Here is a 24480-nt window from a genome sequence, read left to right on the forward strand (position 1 = left end):
AGATACTACTGGATCTGGTTATTGAAGCAGGAATACAAATTTGCCAGGCAGACAGATAAGAGAAAACAATGGAGCCACTTGAAACAGACTGAGCAGAAATCGTGAGAGAGTAATATGTAGCCCGGAGGAGGAGAATAGGCAAGAGAGTGACAGACGAATGAAGTTGGGTCAGTAGCCAGGGGTCAAATCACAGGACACTGTGGAATGTTATGCAAAGTTTTAATTTGATCCAGATTGACTAAGGTGACCTGGGAGGATGTTAGGCTAAAAGAGGTAGGAACACAGTTTATCTAAGATGCATAATAATATAATATATAAATTAATAATAACTTTATTCCTCCTATCCCGGTATTACTGATAGTATAGGCTGTCACTTTCAAAAGTGATTTGGTTTGGATTAAATACATGACCAAGAACAGTGAGAAGAGAGGTGTGATATTGTGCATATGTATTTAGTCTTTGTCCACAATTCCTGGCTCACAGCTCCCCAAAACCTTAGAATTTCTTCAGTGATGAGAGCCATAAAAGTGTCTTGTTAGGTTAATGGCATGACTTTTGGATCCCAGCTAAGGTTGGGTACTGTTTTCCAGAAGATCAACCATGTATTAGAGGACTGGAACTTTAGTTCCACCCCTGCTGAACTTTTGGCAGGGGAGAAGGGCTGGAGGTTGAATCAGTTGGAGGTTGAACCACTGGCAGTTTTTTTACTCAGCCATGCCAGTATCTTGAAGCCTCTATAAAAACCCCAAAGGATGGGGTTTGAGAGCTTCTATGTTAAACATGCAGAAATTTGAAAACAGTGTGCTCTGAGAGGGCATGAGAGCTTTCTCAATACTTTGCCCAATGAACTCTTCAATCTGGCTATTCCTGAGTTATATCTTCTTTTAATAAACTGGTAAATAAACAAGTTTCCTGAGATCTATAGGCTTGTCTGGCAAATTAATCAAACCTAAGGAATAGGTGGTGGGAACCTCCTCCAATCTTTTGCCAGTTGGTCAGAATCCCACAGGTGACAACCTATGTTTGCTACTGGCATCAGAAGGGAGAGGGACAGTGTGTTGGGACTGAACCCTTAACCTGTGGAATTTGATGCGACCTCCAGGTAGTCAACCATCAGAATTGAGTTGAATTTTAAGAACACAATTGGTATCCAGAGAATTGTTTGTGGTTTGTGAATCACCCCTCCTCCCACACACACATTGAAATTGGGTAAAAGAACCTAAAAAAGGGGGTATTTTCAGTTATAGACTGAAAACTGTTTCTGTCCTTTCTCCTATCCCACATTGTCCTGCCGTCTCCTTATATCTTGGCTTTAGCTCCAACTGAGCAGAACTTAGCCACTGAAGAAGTTAACTGGGTTAAAATATCCAGAAAAAATATGTAAGTGGGGCTTAAAATATATGAAGATTATGAAGCAAATCATAGGCTTCCTTTATTTCAAAATTGTAGTTAAAAATCAGGAAGCATATTGATTTTATATTTTTTTCTCTTTTACTCAAGTTATAGTGCTAAAAATAAACTACAAAATATAAAATATGATCACACATTCCTCACCAATGGAATATAAATGTAAATTATAATCTATGTAGCTTTAGCTTCAATTGAAAAATGAAGGAAAAATTAATTTCTGTATATATAGCATGTTAAAATTAATTTTTATTCATATAATTAAGAAGCAATAAAAACTTAGAATTATTTCAATTTCTGAATGGATTTGCATCAGCAATAGATTGAGAATTAAAGCAGAACCATTTTGTCTCACTAATTACAGAAAGATAAAACTACCAATCATTTCCCTATCAGGTCAATGAAAATAAAAGTAAAATAATATTTCTCTGAAATTGTAGGAACTGGTAAACTTACATGATGTTTTTATTAGTGAGTCTGTGTTCTGTTTTGAAATATCTGTTGTTGTTGTTGTTCAGTCATTAAGTCGTGTCCGACTCTTCGAGAACCCATGAGCTGAGGCACACCAGGCTTCTTTGTTTATCTCTAGCTCCCTAAGTGTGCTTAAACTCATGTCCACTGAGCCAGTGATGCCATCCAATGATCTCATCCTCCATCACCTACTTCTCCTTCTGCCCTCAATCTTTCCCAGGATCAGGGTCTTTTCCAATGAGTCAGCTCTTTGCATCAGGTGGCTAAAATATTGGAGCTTCAGCATCAGTCCTTCCAATGAATATTCAGGATAGATTTCCTTTAGGACTGACTAGTTTGATCTTCTTGCTGCCCAAGGGATTCTCCAGAGTCTTCTCCAACATCACAGGTCTTAAGCATCAATTCTTCAGTGATCAGCCTTTATGGTCCAACACTCATGGTCCAACTCTTATGGTCCAGCTCATCCAAACATGACTACGGGAAAAACCATAGCTTTGAGTACACAGAATGTTGTCAGCAAAGTGATATCTCTGCCTTTTAATACACTGTCTAGGTTTGACATAGCTTTTCTTCCAAGGAGCAAGTGTCTTTGAATTTCATGGATGCGATCACCATCCACATTGATTTTAGAGCCCAAGAAAGTGAAATCTGATCCTGTTTCCACATTTCCCCCATCTATTTGCCATGAAATGATAGGACCTAGTTTTTTTGATGTTGAGTTTTAAGTCAGCTTTTTCACTCTCCTCTTTCACCTTCATCAAGAGGTTCTTTAGTTCCTCTTCACTTTCTGCCATTAAAGCGGTATCATCTGCATATCTGAGGTTGTTGATATTTCTCCCAAACATCTCAATTCCAGCTTGTGATTCATCTAGCCTAGCATTTTCTGTGATGTATTCTGCATATAAGTTAAATAAGACTTATGTACAGCTTTGTTGTACTCCTTTCCCAATTTTGAACTGGTCAGTTTTTCCATACATGTGGGCTTCCCTGGTGGCTCACTATAAAGAATCTACCTGCATGCAGGAGCCCCAGGAGATACAGATTCGATCCCTGGGTTGGGAAGATCCCCTGCAGGAGAGCATGGCAACCTATTCCAGTATTCTTGCCTGGAGAATCCCATGGCAGAAGAGCCTGGCAGGCTACAGTCAATAGGGTTTCAAAGAGTTGGACACAACTGATGCGACATAGCATGCACAAATACATGGAGTTGTTCCATGTCCAGTTCTAACTGTTGTTTCTTGACCTGCATATGTGTTTCTCAGGAGTCAGGTATGGTGGTCTGGTATACCCATATCTTTAAGAATTTCCCACAGTTTGTTGTGGTCTACATTGTCAAAGCCTTTAGTCAATGAAGCAGAAGTAGATGTTTTTCTGGATCTCCCTTGCTTTCTCCACAATCCAACAAATGTTGGCAATTTGATCTCTGGTTCCTCTGCCTTTTCTAAATCCAGCTTGAACATCTGGAATTTCACAGCTCACATACTGTTGAAGCCTGGCTTGGAGAATTTTGAGCATTACTTTGCTAGCATGTGAGATGTGTGCAATTGTGCAGTAATTTGAATATTCTTTAACGTTACCCTTCTTTAGGATTGGAATGAAATCGGACCTTTTCCAGCCCTATGGCCACTGCCAAGTTTTCCAAATTTGCTGACATATTGAGTGTAGCACTTTAACAGCAATGAAATTTTTTAGGATTTTAAGTAGCTCAGCTGGAATTCTATCACCTCCACTAACTTTGTTTATAGTAAGGCTTCCTAAGGCCCACTTTACTTCCCACTCCAGGATTTCTGGCTCTAGGTGAGTGATCAAACCACAGTGCTTCTCTGGGTCATTAACACCTTTCTGAGTATTCTTTCCATTTCTTCTTAATCTTCTGCTTCTATTAAGTCCTTACCATTTCTCTCCTTTATTGTGCCTATTCTTGTATGAAATATTCCTTTTATATCTCTAATTTTCTTGAAGAGACCTGTCATCTTTCCCATTCCACTATTTCCCCCTATTTTTTTGAATCATTCATTTAAGAAGGCCTTCTTGTCTCACCTTGTTATTTTCTGGAATTATGCATTCAGTTGGGTATATTTTTCCCTTTCTCCGTTGCCCTTCACTTCTGTTCTTTCCTGAGCTATTTGTAAAGCCTCCTCAGACAACCACTTCGCCTTCTTGCATTTCTTTTTCTCTGGAATAGTTTGGTCACTGCCTCCTGTACAATGTTACAAATTTCTGTCTTATTCAGGCACTCTATCAGATCTACTCCCTTGAATGTATCTGTTACCTCCACTATATATCACAAGGGATTTGACTTAGGTCATACCATGAGTGACTAACACTTTCACTGAATGATCTAGTGGTTTTCCTTATTTTCTTCCATTTAAGCTTGAATTTTGTAATAAGGAGCTCATGATTTGGGCCAACTGCAGATCTTGTTTTCAGTTCAGTTCAGTTCAGTCGCTCAGTCGTGTCCGACTCTTTGAGACCCCATGAATCGCAGCACGCCAGGCCTCCCTGTTCATCACCAACTCCCGGAGTTCACTCAGACTCATGTCCATCAATTCGGTGATGCCATCCAGCCATCTCATCCTCTGTCGTCCCCTTCTCCCCCTGCCCCAAATCCCTCCCAGCATCAGAGTCTTTTCCAATGAGTCAACTCTTCGCATGAGATGGCCAAAGTACTGGAGTTTCAGCTTTAGCATCATTCCTTCCAAAGAAATCCCAGGGCTGATCTCCCTTAGAATGGACTGGTTGGATCTCCTTGCAGTCCAAGGGACTCTCAAGGGTCTTCTCCAACACCACAGTTTAAAAGCATCAATTCTTCGGCACTCAGCCTTCTTCACAGTCCAACTCTCGCATACATACATGACCACTGGAAAAACCATAGCTTTGACTAGACGGACCTTTGTTGGCAAAGTAATGTCTCTGCTTTTCAATATGCTATCTAGGTTGGTCATAACTTTTCTTCCAAGGAGTAAGCATCTTTTAATTTCATGGCTGCAGTCACCATCTGCAGTGATTTTGGAGCCCAAAAAATAAAGTCTGACACTGTTTCCACTGTTTCCCCATCTATTTCCCATGAAGTGGTGGGACCAGATGTCATGATCTTTGTTTTCTGAATGTTGAGCTTTAAGCCAACTTTTTCACTCTCCTCTTTCACTTTTATCAAGAGGCTTTTTAGTTCATCTTCACTTTCTGCCATAAGGGTGGTGTCATCTGCATATCTGAGGTTATTGATATTTCCCCCAGCAATCTTGATTCCAGCTTGTGCTTCTTCCAGCCCTGCGTTTCTCATGATGTAATCTGCATATAAGTTAAATAAGCAGGGTGGCAATATACAGCCTTGACATAGTCATTTCCCTATTTGGAACCAATCTGTTGTTCCATGTTCAGTTCTAACTGGTGCTTCCTGACCTGCATATAGGTTTCTCAAGAGGCAGGTCAGGTGGTCTGGCAGTCCCATCTCTTTCAGAATTTTCCACAGTTTATTGTGATCCACACCGTTAAAGGCTTTGGCATAGTCTTGTTTTAGCTGACTGTATATAGCTCTCCATTTTCAGCTGCAAAGAACATAATTGCTCTGATTTCCATATTGACCATCTGGTGATGTCCATGTCTCATGGTATGTTGGAAAAGGATGTTTGCTATGACCAGTGTGTTCTCTTGGAAAAACTGTTAAACTTTGTCTTGCTTCATTTTGTACTCTTAGGCCTAACTTGCTGGTTATTCTGGGTATCTCTTGACTTCCTACTTTTGCATTCCAATCTGATATAATGAAAAGGACATCTTTTGCTTTTTGTTCTAGAAAGTATGGTAGGTCTTCATAACCAGTCAGCTTCAACTTCTTCACCATTAATGGCTGGGACACAGACTTGGATTACTGTGATATTAAATGATTTATCTTGGAAACAAACTGAGATCTCTCTGAGCTTGCACCCAAGTACTACATTTCAGAATCTTTTGTTGACTATAAGGGCTACTCCATTTCTTTTAAGGGATTCTTGCCCACAGTAGTGATATAATGGTCATCTGAATTAAATTTTCCCATTTCTGTCCATTTCAGTTCACTGATTCCTAAGATACCAATGTTTACTCTTTCCATCTCCTATTTGACCACTTCCAATTTACCTTGATTCATGGAGCTAACATTCCAGGTTCCTATGCAATATTGTTCTTTATAGCTTGGACTTTACTTTCACCACCAGGCGCAACCACAACTGAGCATCATTTCTGCTTTGGCCCTGCCACTTCATTCTTTCTGGAGCTATTAGTAATTGTTCTCTGCTCTTCCCCAGTAGCATATTGGACAACTTTTGATCTTGGGGGCTTGTGTTATGGTATCATATCTTTTTGCCTTTTCATACTGTTCATGGGATTCTCAAGGCAAGAATACTGGAGTGGGTTATCATTTCTTCCTCCAGTGCATTTCTATATTTTATTCTATATTTAAAATTCTATACTTTATGATTACTTAAGAGATATTTTTGTTTATTAGTGCTTGGGCTGGACAGAGTCACACCAAACTGAGGTTACTGGTTGCTTTCAAGGAGTGGTGTTTTACAATGGTTATTAAAAGAAATTAGATTTGTTCTTTAGTTTGCTAGGGCTTCCATAACCAAGTACTACAATGGGTCACTTAAACAACAGAAACTTACTCCTCAGAGTTTTGAAAACTAGAAGTCTTAGATAAGTTGTCAGGAGGGTAGATTTCTTCCGAGTCCTCTCCCCATTGGCTTCTTGATAGCTACCTTTTCCCTGGGTCCTTACATGGTCTTCCTTCTATGACTCTCTTTGTTTTATCTCCTCTTCTTATAAGCACCTCAGATATATTGCGCTAGGGCTCATTCATATGACCTCATTTTGCCTTAATTACTAATTTAAAAGGCCCATCTCCAAACACAGTCATATTCTGAGGTCCTGGGTGTTAGGACTTTAACATATGGATTTAGAGGTGGTGGAGGGACAGACACAATTCAGTCTATGTTATATCCCTAACATATTTTATTTAAAACAGAGAAACAAAAGAAATTAAGAGTTATATTTGACACTGATGCTAAACAAAGTTGTGTAATAAAAGTATATAGTTATCTAAGTCTAGAAAAGTTCTTCGTGGGATATCTATTTAGTCTTCCAAACTTTAAGAGTGCTGCTGCACTGGGATGACCCAGAGGGATGGTATGGGGAGGGAGGTGGGAGGGGGGTTCGGGATGGGGAACATGTGTATACCTGTGGTGGATTCATGTTGATGTATGGGAAAACCAATACAATATTGTAAAGTAATTAGCCTCCGATTAAAATAAATAAATTTATATATAAAAAAAGAGTGCTGCAGCACCAGATTGCTAACATTTGTAATTTTAGGAAGGTGAAAATGGAAATTGGTAGAGGGATATTCTTAACATGCTTCAATGGATTTTACTTTTCGAAACTGTTTTCAATGTACAGAAACATTTGGGAAGACAGTACAGAGTTTCCATATTCCCCACACTCAGTTGCTCCTATTATTAACATTTTACATTAGTATGTGAAATACTAATGTATTTGGTTACAGTTGCTGAACTAGTATTGATACATTGTTAACTGAAGTCCATACTTTATTCAGATTTCCTTTTTCATAATGTTCTTTATTTTTTTAATTTAAATTTATTTATTTTAATTAAAGACTAATTACTTTACAATATTGTATTTATTTCAGGTTGGAGAAGGCAAAGGAGACTAGGATAATTCCATCTAGATTACCATATCACATTTAATTATCATGTCTCAGTCTCTCTGAGAAATGACAGTATGACAGTTTTTCAGACTTCCTTTTTTTTTGACAACATTGGGTTTTGAAGAGTACTGGTCAGGTGTTTTGTAGAATGTCCCTATACTCAAATTTTATTATTTTTTTTTTCATGATTAGATCTGGGTTATTAATTTGGGGAGACAGATTGCAGAGATAATGTGCCATATTCATCACATCATATCAAGGCTATTGCCATGATTTGTCACTGTTGATGTTCCCCTTGATCACCTGGATGAGGTCTGTATTTTTCAAATGTCTCCTGTGGAAAATTATACCATTTTGCCCCTTTTCATACAAAAGGTACTCATTTAGGTACTCATTAGGAGGAAGTACTCATTAGGAGGAAGTCACTTTGTACATCCCACAGTTAAGGAGTAGAGAGCTGTTTTCCACTTCTTTGAGGGCAGAGTATCTACATAAACTCCTTGGCATGATTTTGCATGAGAGATTTGTGATTTCTCTCCCATTTATTTATTTATATAATCTTATTAACTTTTTATTGTATTCCTTTTAATTATTTTATACATATATTAATTTTGTAATTATTTAAAAATAAGAATATTTTAAAATTCCTTAGCAAATTATTAACCAATTTTGGACTTCAGAAGTTAGGAGCACTCGAGCTTATTAGAAAGGCCCTATGGAGTTTTGAAGAGGGGTTTCCCAGGTAGCACAGTGGTAAAGAATCTGCCTGCTAATGCAGGAAGTGCAAGAGATGCATGCTGGTTTGATTCCTGGGTTGGGAAGATCCCTGGATTAGGAAATGGCAACCTGCTCCAGTATTCTTTCTTGGAAAATTCCATGAACAAAAGAGCCTGGTGGGTCCATGGGGACACAAATACTCCAACATAACTGAGCGACTGAGTACATACACACACATGGAGTTTGAAAATACAACTAATTGTGTACTCATTCTCTATTAGTAATGTGTCCTAGGTGGTGCTAGTGGTAAAGATGCTGCTTGCCAGTCCAAGAGACATAAGAGACATGAGTCCAATCCCTGGGTTGGGAAGGTTCCCTGGAGAAGGGCATGGCAACCCACTCCAGTATTCTTGCCTGGAGAATCCTATGGACAGGGGAGCCTGGCAGGCTATGATCCATAGGGTCACAAAGAGTCATACATGGCTGAAGCTGCTTAGCACACACACATTCTCATTTAGACCACAGAAAGCTGCTTATACAAATATTTAACATTATTACTGCTTAGAGAGTAAAAAGGTTACATCTGTAGATCAAAGATGAAGCCAACAGAAGGCTTTCTCGTTAAATACAGTCTTAGAGCATGTTAAGCTTCATGACTTCAAGGTAGGTTGCAAGGAGCTAACCTTCATTTTGCAAACTCTTGGACCCCCTTGTACTATACTTGGAAATGATATGTATATATCATGCTTTTCTTGTATACAACTGGAAACTTCCTGGGATAGAATTTTTCAATTTTTTCCTTTGAATATATATATATATATATATATATATATATATATATATATATATATATACATATACATATATACATATATATACATATATATGCGTGTGTGTATATATATATATATAGTTGGAGTATAATTGCTTATAATACTATGTTAGTTTCTTCTGTACAATTAAGTGAATGAACTATATGTAAATATACATATTTCCTCTCCCTCTTGGACCTCCTTCCCACCTCCCACCATCCCACCCATTTATGTCATCAATGGTATCGATGAACCTATTTCCAGGGCAGGAATAAGATGCAAACATAGAGAACAAACATAATTATTAATATTTCCTCCTTACGAAATTACTTAAAAGTAGATTATTGAAACTCTAAATCGGCATACTATTAATAATAACCATAATATCACATTATCCCACAATTACTGCTCTGCTATATACATTATCAATGACTTAATATTTCTCCTACATTGTAATTTTTTTCCAGATATTTCAGTCAGCCTGTTAGCAGTTGTTGTCAGCTTTTGTGGCCTGGCCTTGTTGGTTGTTTCACTTTTTGTCTTCTGGAAGTTATGCTGGCCTTTCTGGAAGAGCAAACCCATGACTTTCAATGTCAGTACTCTACCACAGAGCATGTCAAGTGCTCCCACTGAAGTTTTTGAGACTGAAGAGAAAAAAGAGATTAAAGAAAATGGAGAACCAGCACCAAAAGTTATTGAGCCTGCAATAAAAATCAGCCACACTTCCCCTGATATCCCAGCCGAAGTCCAAACTGCTGTAAAAGAACATGTAATTAAACATGCACGTGTGCAAAGACAAACAACTGAGCCTACATCTTCATCCCGGTAAGGAAAGATCAAATAAACAAAACTCTTTGGGCTGTGTGTGTGTCTGTATTTGTGTGTGTTGTATATGATTTTCTAAGGGAGAAAAACTGAGGTGGGAAAGGAGAAAAGACAAACTAGAGAAATGAGAAAGAGGAAAATAAATAATAGAGTAAGGAGGGAATTGATAGGACAGAATAAATAGGGATGAAGACAAAGAATTTGAGGACAAAGTCAGACAGAGAGTGGTACCATGAAAGGTAGAGGTTTCATTAAAATAATCTAATTAGAGATTTATTTATTGGCTTTTTCCTTTGAAATATTTTTGGTTGATCTCCAGTCTTTTGATTTAGTTTAATACAACCAATAAATAAATCAGCCATTTGCCTTGTGTTCCATTAAATCATCTACAAGTTCACAGTCAAAACTGAGTAACAGAGGCTAATGTTTAGTTTACACTTGTTTAGCACCTATACCATAAACTGCTAGAAAATTTCATTGCTTATTGTAACTCATAGACCAAACTATTATGGTAAATTCCACAACAGCTTTGGTGAGTATCATGAACATAGCAAGAGTGTACATGAAGGGAAGCCACAGGGAAACCTCCTTAAAGTGATACATTTTAAGGAGGTACATTTTAATTCAGCCTGGAAAAATCAGCAAGTTTATGTGAACAAAAATAATTTGCTATAGTGTATTTCAAATTGTGTTAACTGTAAATGGGAAAAGATTCTTATGAAAAGATTTTTTTCTACTAAGTATGGTCTTCGATCTTTACCATGAAAAACCAACATGTTGGCTGCGACCGGTGCACTAAAGCGCGGGCGGCTGTGACCGGCGCACTAAAGCAAGGCGGAGAGGAGCTACCCCACTTCCGAGGTCAGGGGCAGAAGCCGGGAGGACCCCATGCCCGAAGGGCGGTGGCCAAGAGTTACCCCATGTCCGAAGTCAGGGGCAGCGGCCGAGAGTGCCAGGCTGCGCCGGCGCAGGAACGACCGAGAAGAGTTACCCAAGTCTGAGGTCAGGGGTGGCTGCCAGGAGCAGCAAACCCATGCCCGAAGCCAGGGCTGCGGCTGGGAGGTGCTACCCCACGCCCTCACACCCGAGGCCAAGGACCGCGGCCGGGAAGAGCTACCCAACACCCGAGGCAGGAGCGGCGGCTGGGAGCAGCAAACCCATGCCCGAGGCCAGGGGCTGTGGCTGGGAGGAGCTACCCCACACCTGAAGCCAGGTGCCGTGGCCGGCAGGACCAACCCCAGGTCCAAGGAGTGATGGCTGCATGGGCACAGGAGGGCCTGGAGGAGCTATCCCACGTTGAAGGTCAGGAAGGGCGGCGGTGAGGAGATACCCCTCATCCAAGGTAAGGAGCAATGGATGCGCTTTGCTGGAGCAGCCGAGAAGAGATACCCCACGCCCAAGGTAAGAGAAACCCAAGAAAGATGATAGGTGTTGCAAGAGGGCATTAGAGGGCAAACACACTGAAACCATACTCACAGAAAACTAGTCAATCTAATCGCACTAGGACAACAGCCTTGTCTAACTCAATGAAACTAAGCCATGCCCGTGGGGCAACCCAAGATGGGTGGGTCATGGTGGAGAGATCTGACAGAATGTGGTTCACTGGAGAAGGGAATGGCAAACCACTTCAGTATTCTTGCCTTGAGAACCCCATGAACAGTATGAAAAGGCAAAATGATAGGATACTGAAAGAGAAACTCCCCAGGTCAGTAGGTGCCCAATATGCTACTGGCCATCAGTGGAGAAATAACTCCAGAAAGAATGAAGGGATGGAGCCAAAGCAAAAACAATACCCAGCTGTGGATGTGACTGGTGATAGAAGCAAGGTCCGATGCTGTAAAGAGCAATATTGCAGAGGAACCTGGAATGTCAGGTCCATGAATCAAGGCAAATTGGAAGTGGTTAAACAAGAGATGGCAAGAGTGAACGTCGACATTCTAGGAATCAGCGAACTCAAATGGACTGGAATGGGTGACTTTAACTCAGTTGACCATTATATCTACTACTGCGGGCAGGAATCCCTCAGAAGAAATGGAGTGGCCATCATGGTCAACAAAAGAATCCGAAATGCAGTATTTGATTGCAATCTCAAAAACGACAGAATGATCTCTGTTCGTTTCCAAGGCAAACCATTCAATATCACAGTAATCCAAGTCTATGGCCCAATTAGTAATGCTGAAGAAGCTGAAGTCGAACGGTTCTATGAAGACCTACAAGACCTTTTAGAACTAACACCCTAAAAAGATGTCCTTTTCATTATAGGTGACTGGAATGCAAAAGTAGGAAGTCAAGAAACACCTGGAGTAACAGGCAAATTTGGTCTTGGAATATGGAATGAAGCAGGGCAAAGACTAATAGAGTTTTGCCAAGAAAATGCACTGGTCATAGAAAACACCCTCTTCCAACAACACAAGAGAAGACTCTACACATGGACATCACCAGATGGTCAACACCGAAATCATATTGGTTATATTCTTTGCAGCCAAAGATGGAGAAGCTGTATAAATCAACAAAAACAAGACCAGGAGCTTACTGTGGCTCAGATCACGAGCTCCTTATTACCAAATTTAGACTTAAATTGAAGAAAGTAGGGAAAACCACTAGACCATTCAGGTATGACCTAAGTCAAATCCCTTATGATTATACAGTGGAAGTGAGAAATAGATTTAAGGGCCTAGATCTGATAGATAGAGTGCCTGATGAACTATGGACTGAGGTTCGTGACATTGTACAGGAGAAAGGGATCAAGACCATCCCCATGGAAAAGAAATGCAAAAAAGCAAAATGGCTGTCTGGGGAGGCCTTACAAATAGTTGTGAAAAGAAGAGAAGCGAAAAGCAAAGGAGAAAAGGAAAGATATAAGCATCTGAAGGCAGAGTTGCAAAGAATAGCAAGGAGAGATAAGAAAGCCTTCCTCAGCAATCAATGCAAAGAAATAGAGGAAAACAACATAATGGGAAAAACTAGAGATCTCTTCAAGAAAATTAGAGATACCAAGGGAACATTTCATGCAAAGATGGGCTCGAGATAGGACAGAAATGGTATGGACCTAATAGAAGCAGAAGATATAAAGAAGAGGTGGCAAGAATACACACAAGAACTGTACAGAAAAGATCTTCACGACCCAGATAATCAGGATGGTGTGATCACTCACCTAGAGCCAGACATCCTGGAATGTGAAGTCAAGTGGGCCTTAGAAAGCATCACTACGAACAAAGTTAGTGGAGGTGATGGAATTCCAGTAGAGCTATTTCAAATCCTGAAAGATTATGCTGTGAAACTGCTGCACTCAATATGCCAGCAAATTTGGAAAACTCGGCACTGGCCACAGAACTGGAAAAGGTCAGTTTTCATTCCAATCTCAAAGAAAGGCAATGCCAAAGAATGCTCAAACTACCGCACAATTGCACTCATCTCACATGCTAGTAAAGTGATGCTCAAAATTCTCCAAGCCAGGCTTCAGCAATATGTGAACCATGAACTTCCTTATGTTCAAGCTGTTTTTAGAAAAGGCAGGGGAACCAGAGATCAAATTGCCAACATCCGCTGGATCATGGAAAAAGCAAGAGACTTCCAGAAAAACATCTATTTCTGCTTTATTGACCATGCCAAAGCCTTTGACTGTGTGGATCACAATAAACTGTGGAAAATTCTGAAAGAGATGGGAATACCAGACCACCTGACCTGCCTCTTGAGAAATCTGTATGCAGGTCAGGGAGCAACAGTTAGAACTGGACATGGAACAACAGCCTGGTTCCAAATAGGAAAAGTAGTACGTCAAGGCTGTATATCGTCACCCTGCTTATTTAACTTATACGCAGAGTACATCATGAGAAATGGGGGCTGGAAGAAGCACAAGCTGGAATCAAGATTGCTGAGAGAAATATCAATAACCTCAGATATGCAGATGACACCACCCTTATGACAAAAAGTGAAGAGGAACTAAAAAGCCTCTTGATAAAAGTGAAAGTGGAAAGTGAAAAGTTGGCTTAAAGCTCAACATTCAGAAAACAAAGATCATGCATCTGGTCCCATCACTTCATGGGAAATAGATGGGGAAACAGTGCAAACAGTGTCAGACTTCATTTTTTTGGGCTCCAAAATCACTGCAGATGGTGACTGCAGCCATGAAATTAAAAGATGCTTACTCCTTGGAAGGAAAGTTACGTCCAACGTAGATAGCATATTCAAAAGCAGAGACATTACTTTGCCAACAAAGGTCCGTCTAGTCAAGGCTATGGTTTTTCCAGTGGTCATGTATGGATGTGAGAGTTGAACTGTGAAGAAGGCTGAGCTCCAAAGAATTGATGCTTTTGAACTGTGGTGTTGGAGAAGACGCTTGAGAGTCCCTTGGACTGCAAGGAGATCCAACCAGTCCATTCTGAAGGAGATCAGCCCTGGGATTTCTTTGGAAGGAATGATGCTAAAGCTGAAACTCCAGTACTTTGGCCATCTCATGCAAAGAGTTGACTCATTGGAAAAGACCCTGATGCTGGGAGGGATTGGGGGCAGGAGGAGAAGGGGACGATAGAGGATGAAATGGCTGGATGGCATCACTTACTCGATGGGCTGAGTCTGAGTGAACTCCGCGAGTTGGTGAGGGACAGGGAGGCCTAGCGTGCTGCGATTCATGGGGTCTCAAAGAGTCGGACACGACTGAGTGACTGAATTGAACTTAACTGATTGTAATAGTAACATTGTTTCTGATAATAACCGTCTAATAATAGCAGTATTTCTCTGATTCCCAGACGTAACAACTAGTTTTACCCTAGGGACATCGTAAAAATCAAAAGCAATGAGGGTAAGTGATATTTTCTGCCAAACAATTGACTTCCTAATCTTACCTTCCTATCTCTCTAAATCAAAGATGCATTCATGCTTTCTGATATGACATACTTTTTGTGGATTTGGAAATCTATCAAGTTGAAAAACTGCAAGAGTCATGTTTACTACTAGGATTGAAAGAATATTCAATATATCTTTTGTAAAATTAAAAAAAAAGATTGTATCTATAAATAAACCATTCTGAGATAAATTCCAGTGAAATAGGTAAGAATAATTGTTAGTTCAGGGATGAGGAACTTTGGGGTAAGGAGGATGGATGAAAGTGTTATACTTTTCAAACTATTTAAATTTTATAACCTAGATGTGCTTCATGTTATTATGTTGACAGGTTTTCCTGAGCACTGCATCCATTCACTTTTATGATCCAGTATGCATTAATTTAAATTTATTTATAGATAGTTAATTCTAAAATAATTATTCCATATGCTTCTTCTTTATAGGAAAAAATGCTTTAAGTTTATTTCATGTGGTTACATGATTATCATTACTATCAAAACTTCAAATTGTGGCCAAATATGATATTTAATAAAGCCTTAACATACTCAGAAATTTCAGGGTAAAAATATCCAATTAATCTACAAGACATTAAAAAAAAAATATTGATACTGTCTGTGACTATATATCAACTTAGTGTTCAGAATTAATCAAATTGTTTAGTGGATAAGTGCATCCCAAATAAAGACACTCAATTAATGAAGATAACTTGGGCTTCTCAGGTGATAATCTGCCTACCAATGCAGGAGACACAGAAATCGTGGGTTCATACCCTGGGTCAGGGAAATGTCTTGGAGTATAAAATGATAACCCACTCCAGTGTTCTTTCCTGGAAAATTCCATGGACAGAGTAGCCTGGCAGACTGCAGTCCATGGGGTTGCAAAGAGTTAGACACAACTGAATGACTGAGCATGTACAATAAGAATAACTTGCCTTTCTTTGCTCAGTTTTTTTTGGAAACCTCAGAAAAATAAAACACTATCTCCAAAAGATTATCTGTTGAATGTAAACATACAACTTATCCAATTATCACTAGCTAGCGGGGAAGCCTGGTGGGCTGCCGTTTATGGGGTCGCACAGAGTCGGACACGACTGAAGTGACTTAGCAGCAGCAGCAGCAGCAGGGGAGAATGAAAGAATACATACTGAGAACACATGTTTGAAGAATTGGTTTTGGATGCAGAATTGCTATCTAGAAATAAAATACAGTAAAGAGTGACAACACATCATTTTAGCACTAAATTTCTCAGTCAGTGAGTCACCGAGTCATGTATGACTCTTTGTGACCCCATGGACTGTAGCCCATGAGGCTCCGTCCATGGAATTTTCCAGGCAAGAATACTGGAGTGGGTTGCTATTTTATACTCCAGGAATTTCTCAGTAATTATAGGAAATTAAATCAGAAAAAAATCATTTTTTCTCTTAATCTTAAAAAATATAAAGATGGCATTGTACATATGTCTCATATTTTTTAAGAGAAAAAGTATAGTACAGATTCATAGTTTTTCTATAAGCTTGATATCATTGACCTCTTTGAATTTCCTTGTTTATGAGAGGTTGGGGAAGGAAGAAAATAAAATATCATTTTTGAGTGCTTGCAGTTTAGTCACCATGCCAGCATCCTTCCTGCTAATCCTCCACCAGCCTGCATGAAGTTATTATTAATTATCCCTATTGCTTCTGAGTTAACTGAAATCCAGAGAGGTTCTTAAAATTTCCTAAAGAAATGAAGCTGGTGAAAATTAGAACTCACGTTTATCCAGATTGATGTAACACATTTTTAGAGTTAAAGCCAAGAAGATATGGTTTTTTCACAATCAGATGTTACAAACAAGGACCTGCTGTATAGCACATGGAACTCTGTTCAGTGTTATGTAACAGCTTGGACAGGAAAGGAGTTTGGGGGAGAATGGATACATGTATATGTATGGCTGAGTCCCTTCACTATTAACCTGAAACTATCATGATATTGTTAATCAGCTCTACCCTATTACAAAATAAAAATAACAGGAAAAAAGATGGTTACAAAGTCCACTGAGGACAGGTAGCTTGGAGGTTGGAGAATGAGGGCATCTTCCTGCTCATTCTGCTCATGTGGTTATCATGAATAGCTAGTCACGATTTTAATCTGTTTGACCTTGGGATGAATTTCTTGCAGAAAACTTGATTATTCTATTTCTCAAAACTCCCCATATATGTTAATTACTTCATCATACTAATTACCTTTATATAGAGAGGAAGGGGAAATTGATGTTTATTATACAGAGAGCTTGAGGGCACATTATTATAAATTGGATTATTCTGCTCAAATGCTAACTTTTCATTGAAGTCTAGCAATATCAGGAACCCTACCCCACCAACCCACACAGTAATTTAACTTTAATGCTTGGTTCCCTCCCCTTATTAGGATATCCCAGCTCTAGTCTGGTATCAGGACTCCCTTTTATTTGGCTTAGACAATAGATGACAAGCATCATAGTCTCTCAACTTTTAGTTGTCTCTATTTTTAAGTGACATCCTAAATAGTTAACAGCATGCTAGAAACTATCACATTTCTCAAGTTCTCATCTTCCTTTTCAAATATTTGGACATTTGACCCCATCAGCCTCCTGGCAGCCCAACAGACGTCTGTGTATTTCTTACTATTAACATTATTCTAGCATCTATCTTGATTGCTTTTTCATTCATCCAGTAGTCTTACTTAGTAGATATATTCAGTAGATATAACTTTTAAGTATGGTCAGGGTATTCTGCATACTGTATCTGATCTGCAACTCTAGGGAACTGAGAAAAACATCCACAACATAATGCAGAAAGATAAGAAACATAAGAAATTACAGTATTCAAAATTACAAGTACATACTGTGTGGTAGAAAATGTGGACTTAAGAGAATAGAAAAATCATTGCCAGCTGAGGCATGGATCTGAGGCCAAAGGAAACTAGAAATTCACATAAATGGCAATTCGAAGAGGGTATGAATTCCAGATGGAAACATTTTATATGGAAAGATACAGAATAGGAAATCTTGCTATGAAAACATCAGGTAAGTTACCTTGATCAGAAAATAGAGGTCAGTTGAGGGATAATTGAAGATAAAGTCAGTTGGAATTAAAGTCTGAGAAGGCCTTGAAATCATAGACAAAATGTTCAAGGTCTGTCCTGTCAAAAATATTTGTGTCAGAAGAATCTCTTGGTTAAAGAGCTGTGTTTTAGTGAACTTAATTTGACAACAGTTTGAGGGCAGGCTGTAGAAAAAGACATCTATTTTGAAAGTAATATATTAGTTCAGGCATGATAAAAATCAGGAAGTTGCAAACAACCGAATGAAAACTGAGAAAAGTTATAAAGGAAGAATCTAAGATTTCATAAAAAGTATTAAGTGACACTTCTGTCATTCCAAGTCTAGTCAAATCCTAGACTAAAAGCTTGACATTCAAACTTTTGATGTTTGATGTATGTGTCTGATGATGCCAAGCTGCCATTATAATGTTTTAGGTCCATATTGCCCCAAACATATAGCCCTGCCTTCTTAGGCAGAAAATCTGCTGATTTCACTTCTGCATTGCTCTTGAAACCTAGACAAAGCACTGTAGGAATTCAGGATATATTTGTTGGATTTAAAAAATCAGTAAATGAATTTGATGACTTCATCTTATCTATCCAAATGGGTCTTTCATGGTTACCAGTTAGAAAGGTCCTTGGTCTTTTTATCATCTTCCTGTAGATTTCAACTTTGTTCTTCTGTGCTCATTTCCTTTGTCTAGAATGACAAACTGTTTTATTCACTATCAGATCTTTAAGGAAATAAATCTTTTCCTATCCAATTATCAGTTATTGTCCTTTAAAGTCATATCTACAGTCTAGCAATTGTTTATTGTCTTAATGTTGAGCTCTAGCTGATTGCCATACCTAATAGGATAACTTCTCAGAGAACCAGTGTGTATATAACCTACTTTAATGTGCTCTTTTTTTCCATCATTGAAAGACACTGAGAGTGTTAGTTGCTCAGTCATGTCTGACTCTTTGTGACCGCATGGACTATAGCCCGCCAGGCTCCTCTGTCCGTGGAGTTCTTCAGGAAAGTATACTGGAATGGGTACCCATTCCCTTCTCCAGAGGATTTTCCCAACCCGGTGATTGAACCCAGGACTCCTGCATTGCAGGTGGATCTTTACCATCTGTGTCACCAGGGGAGCCCCAATTTCCATCACTGGGTAAGTGCATAAAAAGCATCAAGTGACTGATTTTGATTGATTATATCTCCACTTTCCTCCTTTAAAGACATCATCAGCTGGTGAGATAATAATGATGGTTAATCCTAAGTCAACTCCCTAGGATGAGTATAAGGAACAATTTTCTATGCATTCATTGCTATTGTGAAATGAGGTGAATTGTAAGTGGCAAAATAATTTGTTGAGGATGAGAAATTATGTTGGTTGATCACTTTTAGGATTCTAAGTACCTACTGAAAATAATTAAAGAAATAATTGACTTATATGTGCTGATGGATTTACATTAGCCATGGTTTCATAGAAAAGTAATTCTTAAAGTCATCACAAATAAAGTTAGAAAGAACACTCAGAAATAAATTATGCAAAAATATTTTAATTATATATAAAACTGAATTGTATAGTTTTCTTTAAGAGATTTTTTAAAAATTAAATCCTTCTCAAAAGATAGCAAAAGTTGCAATTTTCATTCCAAGATACTGAACAGAGTGGGAAACAAGATGTTACGCAAATGAAGAATTTAGAAGATATTTAACTGCTAGGATATCATGACCAGAACAATAGGAGAACCTCAGATCTGTTGTTGTTCACTCACTCAGTGTGCTCAACTCTTTGTGACTCCATGGACTGCAGCACATCAGACTTCCCTGTCCTTCACTATCTCACAGAGTTTACTCAAACTCATGTCCATTGAAATGATGATGCCATCCAACTATTTCATTGTCTGTCACCCTCTTCTCCTCCTGCCCTCAATATTTCCCAGCATCAGAGTCTTTTCCAATAAGTCAGCTCTTTGGCGTCAGGTGTCAAAGTATTGGAGGAAGCTTCAGTTTCAGCATCAGTCCTTCCAATGAAAATTCAAGGTGGGTTTACTTTAGAATTGACTGGTTTGATATCCTTGGTGTTCAAACGACTCTAAAGAGTCTTCTCCAGCACCATAATTCTAAAGCATCAATTCTTTGGTGCTCAGCCTCCTTTATGGTCTAACTCTGATACCCATACATGACTCCTGGAAAAACCATGGCTTTGACTATACAAACCTTTGTCGACAAAGTGATGTCTCTACTTTTAAATTTGCAGTCTAGGTTTGTCAAAGCTTTTCTTCAAAGGAACAAGCATCTTTGAACTTCATGGGTGCAGTCACCATCTGCAGTGATTTTGGAGCCAAATAAAATAAAGTCTGTCATTGTTTCCAATTTTCCCCCATCTATTTGCCATGCTCAGTGGTAAAGAATCCACCTGCAATGAAGGAGACCCGGGTTCAGTCCCTGTGTTAGGAAGATCCCCTGGAAAACTAAATGGCAACCCACTCCAGTATTCTTTCCTGGAGAAGCCCATGGACCCAAGAGCCAGGTGGGCTGCAAAGAGGGTCGCAAAGAGTCAGACACAACTGAAGCAACTTTTCATGCACACACAATGGGAATGGATACCATGATCTTTGTTTTTTGAGTGTTGAGTTTTAAGCCAGTTTTTTCACTCTTCTCTTTCACCTTCAACAAGAGATTCTTTAGTTCCTCTTTGCTTTCTGCCATTAGGGTGGTGTCATATGCATATCTGAGGTTATTGATATTTCTCCTGGCAGTCTTGATTCCAGCTTGTGATTCTTCCAGCCCAGTATTTTGCATAATGTACTCTGCATATAAGGTAAATAAGGCATATCTAGTTCCTTGAAATAACAATTCATGAAATATACTGTACAGATGCTTGAGGTGGTTAAATAATCTCCTTTAGGAAACATATGCTTTTGGTATATAATCTAACTTTTGAAATGGAGTGGCTCTTCGAACCAAGGTCAGAGATAAAACCTTATAAGGTATAAAAACTAGGAGATTTTGTTTAATGATACTGATAAATATTATCTCCTCTTTATAAGCACCAATTATAAATTGGTTAGGGCTTCCCTAGTAGCTCAGCTGGTAAAGAATCTGATTGTAATGCAGGAGACTCCTGTTCAATTCCTGGGTCAGGAAGATCTTCTAGAGAAGGGAGAGGCTACCCACTCCAGGATTCTTGGGCTTCCCTGGTGGCTCAGATGGTAAAGAATCTGCCTGCAATGTGGGAGACCTGGGTTCAGTCCCTGGGTTGGGAAGATCCCCTGGAGGAAGGCATGGCAACCCATTCCAGTATTCTTACCTGGAGAGTTGCTATGGACAGAGGAGCCTGGAGGGCTACAGTCAGTGGGGTTGCAAAGAGTTGGATGTGACTGAGTGACTAAGCACAGTGCAGCACATAAATTGGTTAGGCCCACTTCTTCATAGTACAAATAATTCTTGGGAAGTTGACTTTTATTAGTCATAAGATCTTTTAGTAATCATTTGATATGAACTCCAACAGATATTTCCTGAATCCCAGCTTGTGATTATTATGAAATTCATAAAAAGATTAATAAAACTTATTTTCTGCTATTATAAAGAATACTAGTGGAAGTGTTGGGGAATGGTAGATAAATCTGAAGATAGGATATTTCAATACACTCTTTGCAGTATGCTCAAGGAGATGTGAAGGTACAGAAGGAGGGCCCCAGAGTGGTAGGTAAATTCATTTGAAGGATTTTAACACTTTCCTTCAAATCCTAGCTGAGCTCACTAGAAGAGAGGCTCATGATAACATGTGAAATGTCATGTATGAAACGAGATGCCAGTCCAGGTTCAATGCACGATGCTGGATGCTTGGGGCTGGTGCACTGGGACGACCCAGAGGGATGGTATGGGGAGGGAGGAGGGAGGAGGGTTCAGGATGGGGAACACATGAGAAATAAAGGAATAAAAAATTAAAAAAAAAAAAAAGAGTAAATCAAGTATCCAAGAGATTTGATAGGAAATTTCATGATATCTGGATCATCACAGATTAAAGAGGAATAAAATGTGAAAAGAAAACATGGAGTGTTTTAAATAAAAGAAGAACCAAAAAAAAAAAAAAAAATTAAGGGACAGCCTAAGTGACATGTTTAGCATAGAAAGTTAAAGCTAAAATACATAATTATAAGGTCAAAAGACCTTATAGGGGATGTAGCAATACCAAACAAAATATTCTTGGTTTTATTATTGTGATAAGATGTTATTGTAAGATTTTTTTAAATTTAGGCTTTTATATTGCTTCATTCTTTTAATATAAAATATTATGTTTTCAGAACTTTATTTGTAGATAAAAAACTACCAAGAAAAATTTCCCAACCTAATTACTTCATATGCATTCCTTTAAATATATGATACATCAAAAGCAATTGCTTATCATCTCTTGTTTTGATTTATAAACATTTTTTAACATGATAAAAGGTCAGGGACAAGTATTTTCTGAATACCATAATTCATCTTATTAATTTCTATTAAAGAACAAATTTCCTTGAACAGAATAAAGATAAGTTACTCAAGTTAATTTTAACCATTATATCACATAATTGAAAGAAAAACAGTTTTTCTCTCCAAACAGCTTTTATTATTATTGGATTGTTAGTCATATAGCTAAAGTTTTCAGGGAAAATTTTAACTTATTTATTCAACAATATTTACAGAGCAGGGCTTCCCTAATGGCTCAGGGGTAAAGAATCCACCTTCCAATGCTGGAGACTTGAGTTTGATCCCTTGGTCAGGAACATACTGTGGAATAGGAAATGGCAACCCACTCCAGTCTTCTTGCATTCTTGCCTGGAAACTCCCATGGACAGAGGAGCCTGTTGGCTACAGTCCATGGGGTTGCAAAAGAATCAGACATGACTTAGCAACTAAACAACACCAACAACGGTATGTGCATCTCTGTGTATGTGTGTGTATTCAGTTCCGTTCAGTTGCTCACTTGTGTCCGATTCTGTGACCCCATGGACTGCAGCACTCCAGACTTCCTGGTCTATCACCAACTCCCAGACCTCACTCAAACACATGTCCATCCAGTCGGTGATGCCATGCAACCATCTCATCCTCTGTCATCCCCTTCTCCTCCTGCCCTCAATCTTTCCCAGCATCAGGATCTTTTCCAAAGAGTCAATTCTTCACATAAGATGGCCAAAGTATTGGAGTTTCAGCTTCAGCATCAGTCCTTCCAATAAATATTCAGGACTTATTTCCTTTAGGCTTGACTGTTTGGATCTCCATGCAGTCCAAGGGACTCTCAAGAGTCTTCTCCAACACCACAGTTCAAAAGCATCAATTCTTCGGCGCTCAGTTTTCTTTATAGTCCAATTCTCACATCCATACATGACTACTGGAAAAACCATAGCTTTGACTATATGGACCTTTGTCAGCAAAGTAATGTCTGCATTTTTAAATATACTATCCAGGCTGGTTGTAGCTTTTCTTCTGAAGAGCAACTGTCTTTTAATCTCATGGCTGCAGTCACCATTTGCAGTTATTTTGGAGCCAAAGAAAATAAAGTCTGACACTGTTTCCATTGTTTTCCCATCTTTGCCATGAAGTGATGGGACCAGATGTCATGATCTTAGTTCTCTGAATGTTGAGTTTTAAGTCAACTTTTTCACTCTCCTCTTTCGCTTTCATCAAGAAGCTCTTTAGTTCTTCACTTTCTGCCATAAGGGTGGTGTCATCTGTGTATCTGAGGTTATTTATATTTCTCCCAGAAATCTTGATTCCAGCTTGTGCTTCATCCAGTCTGGCATTTTGCATGATGCACTCTGCATATAAGTTAAATAATGAGGGTGACAATATGCAACTTTGATGTACTCCTTTCCCTATTTGGAACCAGTCTGTTGCTCCATGTCTGATTCCAAATGTTGCTTCTTGACCTGCATGCAGATTTCTCAGGAGGGCAGTAAGGTGGCCTGCTATTCCCATCACTTGAAGAATCTTCCACAGTTTGTTGTGATCCAGAGGAACCAGAGATCAAATTGCCAACATCCACTGGATCATGGAAAAAGCAAGAGAGTTCCAGAAAAACATCTGTTTCTGCTTTATTGACTAAGCCAAAGCCTTTGACTGTGTGGATCACAATAAACTGTGGAAAATTCTGAAAGAGATGGGATTACCAGACCATCTGACCTGTGTCCTGAGAAATCTGTATGCAGGTCAGGAAACAACAGTTAGAACTGGACATGGAACAACAGACTGGTTCCAAATCGGGAAAGGAGTAGGTCAAGTCTGTATATTGTCACCCTGCTTATTTAATTTATATGCAGAGTACATAATGAGAAATGCTGGGCTTTAGGAAGCACAAACTGGAATCAAGATTGCTGGGAAAAATATCAATAACCTCAGATATGCAGATGACACCACCCTCATGGCAGAAAGAGAAAAACTAAAGAACCTCTTGATGAAAGTGAAAGAGGAGAGTGAAAAAGTTGGCTTAAAGCTCAAAATTCAGAAAACTAACATCATGACATCCAGTCCCATCACTTCATGGCAAGTAGATAGGGAAACAGTGGAAACAGTGACTGGCTTTATTTTTTCTGGGCTCCAGAATCACTGCAGATGGTGATTGCAGCCATGAAATTAAAAGACACTTACTCCTTGGAAGGAAAGTTATGACCA

At 39.0% G+C, this 24480-nt stretch overlaps 1 protein-coding gene across 1 annotated transcript in view; it reads left to right on the forward strand.

Moving 5' to 3' along the window:
• Positions 1 to 24480, forward strand: part of SYT10 (synaptotagmin 10) — a 116518-nt gene that overhangs the window by 25860 nt on the left and 66178 nt on the right. Inside the window, exon 2 of the mRNA XM_070789803.1 lies at positions 9576 to 9933. Coding sequence (XP_070645904.1) covers positions 9576 to 9933 — 358 coding nt within the window. The remainder of the gene's footprint in view (positions 1 to 9575; positions 9934 to 24480) is intronic.

Source organism: Bos indicus, chromosome 5, assembly GCF_029378745.1.
Source record: "Bos indicus isolate NIAB-ARS_2022 breed Sahiwal x Tharparkar chromosome 5, NIAB-ARS_B.indTharparkar_mat_pri_1.0, whole genome shotgun sequence".
Lineage (NCBI taxonomy): Eukaryota > Metazoa > Chordata > Mammalia > Artiodactyla > Bovidae > Bos > Bos indicus.